The 9,766-nt window shown below is 38.3% G+C and overlaps 1 protein-coding gene across 1 annotated transcript; it reads right to left on the bottom strand.

Moving 5' to 3' along the window:
• Positions 1 to 3,805: 3,805 nt before the first annotated feature.
• Positions 3,806 to 8,188, bottom strand: LOC131803467 (uncharacterized). The gene is made up of 2 exons (XM_059124827.1): positions 6,096 to 8,188; positions 3,806 to 4,052 (listed from the first exon to the last, which is right to left on the bottom strand). The coding sequence occupies exons 1-2, from the start codon at positions 8,186 to 8,188 to the stop codon at positions 3,806 to 3,808; spliced, it is 2,340 nt and encodes a 779-aa protein (XP_058980810.1).
• Positions 8,189 to 9,766: the final 1,578 nt, after the last annotated feature.

Below are 9,766 nucleotides of genomic sequence, written 5' to 3'. Positions count from 1 at the left end.
TACCTACTGGTAGTGCCGGGAGAAAGCCCGATATACACACTTAGTTTAGTAAAGGAAGACACATTTGCAAACAAACCAGAACACAAACACAAATTAATGAACATGATTTAACAAGGTACAGATTTCTACAACCGCTGCTCATTGTCTGCGTCTACTACACGCAAAGAGAAATGTAGATCAAATGCCAGATGATCAAGCGGCCCAGTATTACAGACTTACATTCTGATATTTACAACTACTACTCAAAGGCGAGTTCTACTAGTTCCGCTTGGGGAGATTTAGATAAGATGCCGCAAAATGTGTTTGTAGAACTAAGAACAAAAACATAACACATTTAAAGAATACTCATTGAGTTCTTAATTGTATTCAACGGATTACTAAAAAAAAGTTATTAAACTGTTATAAATAACACAAAGAGACCTCATATGGTTGTTAAGCTCATGGTTAGCTCTTGCAAACGATAATTTTATAGGTTCGAAATTACGAGTTCTACGAGAAGGAACATTATGGTTTATTTCACCTTAATGATAAATAGTGCTCTTAACATAAACCGCCTTCTTTCAAGTGATGGAAGGTCAATTAACAATAACCTACTCTCATGAGGTGGAAGAGGTTCGGAAGCGTCCCAGTTTTAGCCGCATAAAGCGAAAATTAAAAACTGAGTTTATATGATTCTATATACAGCCATATACTTATACTGCACACACCAAGCAAACTAACAATTTTTTAGTTACATAAGGATCATCAAGCTCTTTAGACCAGCGCTTGATAAAACCTAGTAACGATTTTGCTTTAATAACGCAAGACTCCATATGCAAATTAAACCAAAGCTTAGGACCTAATATTACGCCAAAATTCAACGAAAGATTCAACATTATCCAATTTGTAGGAGTCCAAGGAGTAGTTAGACAATAAAGGTTGGATCCAAAGTAAAGAAAGAAAGCTTCAAATCAGAAGCGTACTTAAAAAAATTATTTATATAATATTCTTTGAAAATATGAAATGATATAAAATAACTATTTTAGTACGATTTTGTAAGTAGGAGGATATCCAGTTTAAAAGGAATGTGGGGAACCCCATTAAATCTAGTTCATGGAGCAATAGCTTATGAACTACCGTATCAAAACGGTTTGCTAAATCAGCAGAAATATCGTCAGTCTGAGGTCCGAGGACGGCCCTCACTTAAGTGTAGGGAAGTTAACACAGTCTCCGTCGTCTCACCCTAATATCCCAGACGGAATGGTTGTTTATGAATAGTAACATCAGCAATCTGACTTTCAACTTAATGAAACTCAACACCACACACGAGACGCAGTGTCAGCGGTTACTATAATAAATTGAGAGTTTAGTAAAAGTCCTCTTAGATTAAGTTATTTAATTTTATAAATAAAGTGGAATCAATCAAACGAGCATATCTCTTGGATATTCATATCTGTTGGATATTCATAAACAACCATTCCGTCTGGGATATTAGGGTGAGACGACGGAGACTTTGTGAACTACTCCCACACTTAAATGAGGGACGTCCTCGGACCTCTTGTAGCTCTCGATGACAGCTTCAATATCCATGTTCTGCACCAGTCGATTCTGGCTCAATTTTAAAACAATGAAAAGACCAAAAATTTAGATTGAAGTTGCTAGACCCGACCTATCAGTGCCTTTGCCTTTACGTCGTTGATGTGCAATAGATTTTCTATGCTTATGACTTTGTCCTCAAAGGTAATTAGAAATCTACCGCAAACTGTGGTTGTAGATTACCGCTGTGCTTTCGTTAAGAATAATGACACCGTCATCAATAATTTCCAAAGGTTCAAGGTGATTGGGTCGTGTGCTGCAATGGGCTTGGACGCCTGAATAAAGCTGTCGAGCGCATGTTGTTTCCGATAGTTTTTGACAAAATGATGATGTTAGAGTAGCGCTACAATTTCCTATTGCCAACGTTTGTGCTCCGCAATCTGCAACATTGTTGTCAGCGAGGTGTAGTGTGTTCCATTGTGTTGAATAGGGAAAATAACGATTTTCTTACATTCTAAACTAGGTTTGGGGTACTTTATAATAAAATGTAATAGCTTACTATCTAAAAGGACTTTAACAATAGATACTTCCAACAAATCTGTTATAGTTACATCTATATTATCTATTTCCATTAAATTTTGCAACTCTTCATTGATTCACTTCACTTCACTCTTGATTTATTTTTGTTTAAATTTAAGTCCCTCGAAGACATCAAAGTCAGGCGATCCAGCAATTATTTTTAGAGTTGTTCCTATCACATTGATGCTCCTTGCATGTCTGTGGTGAACTTCTAAAGTTGTTAAAAGGTCTCGTATCCGCATTGTATCGGAATTTAGTAATTTAACCTTGTGTGATAAAGAAAAATGTTTGGTGAAGCTTTCAGTTTCATCTGCGATTTCAGAAAACAATGTAAAGCTTGTTGTATGTCTCAAGTAGTCATAATCTCTCCAAATTATCACGTTGCCGTCTGTAATCGGGATGTATTTACTGTTGGAATAGTCCACTAGTGTTGCTGTCGTGGGACGGATAGATAGTATCATTGTAATTTGTAGATTTTCTATGCTTATGACTTTGTCCTCAAAGGTAATTAGAAATGTACCGCAAACTGTGGTTGTAGATTACCGCTGTGCTCTCGTTAAGAATAATGACACAGTCATCAATAATTTCCAAAGGTTCAAGGTGACTGGGTCGTGTGCTGCAATGGGCTTGGACGCCTAAAGCTGTCGAGCGCATGTTGTTTCCGATAGATTTTGACAAAGTGATGATGTTAGAGTAGCGCTACAATTTCCAATTGCCAATTTGCAACATTGTGGTCAACGAGGTGTAGTGTTGTTCCATTGTGTAGAACAGGGAAAATAGCGATTTTCTTACATTCTAAACTAGGTGTTTGAGGATTGCCTATTTTGACAACCCCGGAATATGTTTCATATGTAATTAAACACACTCCTAACTCAAGGGTTCGACTTGAGTATGTAAATTGACTTACTCTGGGCAATTGTGTTGTCTATAGGGCCACTTACGACAAAGGTGTTTTAATACACCTCTCCGCCTTTAATCTGACCACGGTTATCCAACAGCAAGTAGAATTCCCTGAGCAAGTTCTTTCTCCTGGAAGAGCAATTTGTCCAAATATTTTCTTCCTCTGTTGAGACACGCCAAAATTCTCGCCTTCGTTTAGTTCCACTTTTAGCTTAATTTTTATGCAATTTTCTCCAAAATTAATTTTCAGTTTTTACTCAACCACTGTGTTGGGTAATATCTACTTTTTTGTTTGCCTCTAGCCCGTCACCAAATTAAAACACTTATTCACTCTTTAGTTGTTTCAAATAAGAATGTTTTATTTCTTTTCTATTCTGGTTTAACAACCAAAGGAATAGCGGGACAATATTTTTTGCATTGAATAGCAGCAGAGCGATCAGCAGAGGCAGAGCAATAACATAAACATAGATGATGCACTCAACGTATGTATGTATGTTTGTACGTATGTGCGTTCTCTGCCTATCACTTGATCGTCTGACTGCTCATCCATATTTACAATAACATTGCTAGTTATGATGGATTCTCTTTAGGGCGAATTCAAAGTAAATAATAGAAAAGGGAAAACAGAAAAAATGACATTAAGGTGGCTCTTGTAGCGTTAAAATATTAAGTACTGAAAATAATTAATTTAAATAATGTTATGTTTTCAAAAATGCTCTTTGAGCAACAAATCAAATTTAAATAATATTAAAAAATCATTTGAGTGATTTAACATCCCGGGCCCCATTGAAACCCTGGTTTCAATCAAACTTTATTCTTTAGGAAGTACGGCTAACTTTGCCACGGGACGCTTTAATGTAGTTTGTGATGTCTTGACTTCTGCCACTCGAACAAAACCGTCTGCTCCTGGAATAAGTTTGGTAACTCGACCGATGGCCCATTTCATGGGGGGAACATTGTCTTCGTGTATGAGCACCATATCGTTGACTTGAAGATTTTGTTGTGGGTTTTTCCAGCGATAACGATTTTGTAACTGAGCCAAGTATTCTGTGTGCCACCTGCTCCAGAAATAAGACTTTATGGCTGAGATTCGTTGCCACTGTTGTAGATGAGAAATGTCAGAGTCATATTTTATCTTCTCTGGAATACACTGCAACGGGCAACCAATGAGTAAATGCCCTGGAGTAAGCGCTTCTAAGTCGTTGGGATCTGTGGATATCTGGCAGATAGGACGGGAATTTAAAATTGCCTCTATTTCAACAAGGGCTGTGCATAGCTCTTCAAATGTAAGACGAGCACTAGGGAGCGTTCTGAGCAAGTGGCCTTTAGCTGATTTCACAGCAGCTTCCCATAGTCCACCAAAATGAGGAGCTCTGGGAGGAATGAAGGAAAATTCTATGAACTTCGCAGATGAATAATGAGCAACTGCTTCCTTATTTTTGTCGAGGTGGAAAAATTTATGAAAATCACTCAATTTCCTCTCTGCTCCAACAAAATTGGTAGCGTTATCGCAATAAATTCTTGACGGTACACCTCTGCGGCCAGTAAACCGTTTTAATGCTGCTATGAAGGCCTCGCTGGACAAGTCGGATACCGCTTCTAGGTGTACTGCCTTTGATGCGAAACAAACGAAGACAGCAATGTAGGATTTTGATGGAGCTTTCCCTCGAATCCTGAGATACGTTGGTATGGGACCAGCAAAATCAACTCCAACAACATCAAATGGGCGGAAACGGGTAACTCTATCTTTGGGTAAGTTGCCCATTACCTGAGTGAGTAATTTCGGTTTGTATCTTGTGCAATGTATGCACTGATGAACCACCTTTCGGGCCAAAGACCGACAATTGACAATCCAAAATTGCTGCTGAACCAAAGATACTAAGGCTCTTGGACCAGCATGGTAATTAGAGCGATGAATGTAGATCACAATGATTTTTACGAAGGGATCGGTTTTGGGCAGGAGCAAAGGAAACTTCATCTCTGGTGTAAGCTCGGCATTTAATAATCGGCCGCCAACTCTTATTAATTGCACTCCAGAGACATCTTCTATAAATGGAGCCAATGATGACAGCTGACCAGAGACAAATCCATGCTTTGATATTTCAAGGAATTCCTCCGAAAAATAATGTTGTTGAATGCACCAGACTATCCTATGGAGAGAATGTGTCAACTCATCTGGAGATATAGAGGGCAAGTGGAGCGATTTTCTTGAACGAATTCGAAATATATATGAGAATATTCTGAGACATTTTAAATAGTTACTGAATTTATGGACTGCTTTTAGGATATAGGGTAAGTCCTCCTTTTTTGTTATCAATGTAATTTTTCGTCTTTCAAGATGCATGTCCGCTTCGCTTAGACTTGGGCCAGAATAATTTGGCCAATTGAAAAATGGACCCATAAGGAAGGAAGGGCCTACGAACCAAGGCGAAACCAATATATCGGAAACAGAACAACCTCTGGATACTAAATCAGCGGGATTGAGTTCAGTAGGAACATATTGCCATAGGACATCAGGGCAAGTTTCTTGAATCTCAGCTACTCTGTTACCCACAAAAGTAGACAAGGTTGAAGAGTGGGACTTAATCCAATGAAGAGTAATCTGAGAATCCGACCAAAAGTAGATTTGAGAAATCGGGAATTTAAAATATTGCTTTAATTGGCTCCAGAAGGTTGCGAGTAAATGAGCAGCACACAACTCTAATCGAGGCAACGTTCTCGTTTTCAAAGGCGCAACTCTTGACTTTGATGCGATTAAATTTACTGCTATGTTTCCCAAAGAATCTTCACAGCGAAGATATAAACAGCAACCATATGCCTTTATTGAAGCATCTCCAAATCCATGGACCTCTATGTTAGTTGAATTTGGTAGTCGAATGTATCGAGGAATCTGTACTTGAGACAATTTACTGTAATCAGCCATGATGGATTCCCAAGCTGATTCAATTTCTTGAGGAACTGATTCATCCCAATCACATTTTATGATCCAAAGATGTTGGAGCAATATTTTTGACCTAATGATGAGAGGGCTTATTAAACCCATTGGGTCAAAGAGCGTCGACGTCAGGGAAAGAATGTTTCTTTTCGTATTATGTGCATACGTTTTGGATGGGCGAAACTCAAAATGGAATGTGTCATTATCTGAGTGCCATGTCATACCCAAAGTACTTGTGACGTCATCATTTAGCTTCATTTCCTTTACTTCATCTTCACTTGAGACATAACCTGGGTAATTGCTATGCCATTTCGAGAGTGAAAATTTCGAGTAAGATAAAATTTCGGTGACTTCGTTCTTAATGCGTTTTAAAGATACAAGGTCATCCGCTCCAGTAACCATATCGTCGACATAAAAATCATTCATGATTATGCCTTTTCCTACTTCGTATGGGTTGGGAAAACGTTCTGCGGCATAATGTAGGCTTCGAATTGCGAGATATGGTGCCGAAGCTGTCCCGTATGTAACGGTGTTGAGGGCAAATGTTTTTATCGGTTTGGTGGAGTCATCTCTCCACAGTATAAGCTGAAGTTGTCTATCCTCAGGGTGAACCAAAACCTGACGATACATTTTGACGATATCAGCTGTCATTCCGTAACGATGACATCTGAAACGAAGCAGAATAATTAATAAATTGTTCTGGATTGTTGGACCCACCATCATAATTTCATTCAGGGATGTTTGTGAAGAGGTTCGACATGATGCGTCGAAAACAACACGCAGCTTGGTCGACACACTGCTGGGGCGAAGAACACAGTGATGTGGTATGTAATAGTTGGGAACTGAAATATTAGTGTCGTCCACCTGAGACATATGGCCCAATTCCTCATATTCTTTAAGAAATTGTGAGTAATCCTCTTTTAATTCAGGGTTTTTGTTCAATTTTCTCTCTATGGAAAAGAAACGACGCAGGGCAATGTCTCGTGAATCGCCAAGCACATTTGGGTCACCTTTAAAGGGTAATCTCACCATTAAGCGTCCATCCGATTGAACTGATACATTTTTCACAAAATGGTCTTCACATACTTTTTGCTCTCGGGACATATTTTGGCATTTGCTTTCAACGACGTCAATTTTCCATAGCATTTCAATATTTTTATTTATCTCTTGGAAAATATCTTTGTGTTGTACAATGGAGTAAGTAGACCTTTGTGATGATATTGCCGTTTGACTTGTATACTTTCCAGAGACAATCCATCCCAAGAGAGTTTTTTGTAAAGTGGGCAAATTTTCTCCAAGTTTAATTTGACCAACGGATAAGAGCGAAAAGAATGATTCTGCTCCGAGTAAAATATCGATTCCTCGTCGACGATGAAATTCTGGATCAGCTAGCTCTATGTTGGAGGGCAAATTGAAATCATTAACGGAAAGATTCTCATCAGGATGATAACCAGTTATATTGCGAGAAACCAGGAACTCTAATGACATATTGAAGTTATTAAGACGAGATCTTATTGTCGTTTGTGTTTTATGACTGACTCTCAACTTCGAAGAGCCAACTCCAGAGACATCTGTTGAATTTGTGCATTTCTTGAGATTAAGAGATTTGCATAATGTCTCACTTATGAAGTTAACTTGAGAGCAAGAGTCAAGCAGAGCACGGCCCAGTTGATATTTTCCCTCTGAGTCACGAACCAATACTAATGCAGTAGCAAGAATAACAGCACTCATTTGGGGACTGGGTTTGTTTTGAAAGGTGCTATGTGTAGCAGCAGATGATGATGACGTTTCTTCTTCTTTCTGGGGACAGGTTGGTTCTAATTGCTTATGAAGAAGCGACTGATGACGTTGTTTACAAAATCTGCATGAATATTTTGAGGGGCATTGTATGTAACCATGCCCTTTTGATAAACAGTTGAGGCAAAGTTTTTGTTGCTTAGCTTGTTCAATTCGTTGATTAGGAGTAAGAACGATGAACCGCTGACAAGTTGATATCATATGACCCGATTTGGAACAATGACTGCACACAAAATCTTGAGCCACATTTTTTGTTACGAATGAATGTTGTTTTTGATTATTACTATGTGAGTAATTTGTTGTTATGGTAGGGTTATGCTGTTTTGAAGACCGTCGGCACTGTGCGTCCAATTGCTGACAACGCTTGTCCAACATGGAGCAACATTCAGTCCAAGAGGGTAATTTAGAGTAATCGATGTATTCATCCCATCGTTGTTTGGTTTCAGAATCAACCTTGCTCATTGCGAGATGAATTATGAAGGCATCACAAATTTGTTCAAAGGAGCCAAGGGATTTCAAAGAGCTATAGAGAGCAGAAATTGTATCCACAATATTTCTCAATTGCTTTGGAACAGGTTTATTGGACTTCGGAAGTTCAAACATTGATGTCACATTTTTAAGAAAGATTAGTGTGTCATTATCGTACCGCTCCTTCAATCTTTTAAGGGCACTAGAATAATTTTCATCAGTGACTTGGAATGCCTTTATGGTTGCAAGCGCTTCCCCACTAAGACACGAGAGTAAGTGGTTGAATTTTTCCGAAGTAGAAATATTTGGGTCATTGTGGACCAAATTGTTAAACGTATTTATAAAGTTCTTATATTCCAGATATTTCCCGTCAAACTTCGGTAATTTTAAGCTGGGTAATCTATTAGATGGGACATGAGGCAACACAAAAGATTGATCAGTTACACTAGGACGTCTATCTTGCCCAATTTGAGTAAGAATTTTAGTTTTAATTGAAACATATAGTTCCTCAATTTCGGCTCTTCCATTATCTCTGGGAGACAATCTTTCTATCTGACTTTGGTAGTAAGAAGCTTGCTTGTAGTGGGATTCTACAATTCCCAACCGACACTCAAGTTCTGTATGAGACAATGAAGTGTTGGATTCAATTATATTTTTAATTCGGGTCATACTCCCCTTTGATGAGCCACGTTGTTGTTTCAATTCCTCAATGGTTGTGTCCCTTTGGGAACCTTGGACTTGTTCATCAGTCATTTGGAATTATAATTTATTATAAATTTGTGTAAAAATGTTTTCCGTTGTTTACCGATGATAGGATTATGTTGCGCAAGAAAAAGAAGCCGGTTTATGAGAATGCCGTCTCAGTCTAATTTTCAGCTTCAGCCACTTGAGCAACGATAGTTTTAAAAATGGCACCAAAAAATTAGATGAAAAGTAGGCGAGAATGCTGTCTCACTGTAAATTTTCAATTCAGCAATATTCCTTATCGCTTATAAAAATGGCTTCGATTCTTTCGCAAAATGACGGAGTAATGGCTGACAGTAAAAAGGCGGGCAAACAAAATCCAAATGCACTTGGGTAATATGGAGCAAAAATTGCAGGTTAAAAAAGACACAAGTGTCCTGTCACGGTCGCCAATGTTTGAGGATTGCCTATTTTGACAACCCCGGAATATGTTTCATATGTAATTAAACACACTCCTAACTCAAGGGTTCGACTTGAGTATGTAAATTGACTTACTCTGGGCAATTGTGTTGTCTATAGGGCCACTTACGACAAAGGTGTTTTAATACACCTCTCCGCCTTTAATCTGACCACGGTTATCCAACAGCAAGTAGAATTCCCTGAGCAAGTTCTTTCTCCTGGAAGAGCAATTTGTCCAAATATTTTCTTCCTCTGTTGAGACACGCCAAAATTCTCGCCTTCGTTTAGTTCCACTTTTAGCTTAATTTTTATGCAATTTTCTCCAAAATTAATTTGCAGTTTTTACTCAACCACTGTGTTGGATAATATCTACTTTTTTGTTTGCCTCTAGCCCGTCACCAAATTAAAACACTTATTCACTCTTTAGTT

This window comes from Musca domestica, unplaced genomic scaffold (genome assembly GCF_030504385.1).
Source record: "Musca domestica strain aabys unplaced genomic scaffold, Musca_domestica.polishedcontigs.V.1.1 30, whole genome shotgun sequence".
Lineage (NCBI taxonomy): Eukaryota > Metazoa > Arthropoda > Insecta > Diptera > Muscidae > Musca > Musca domestica.
This window is presented reverse-complemented; position numbering and strand designations above follow the sequence as displayed.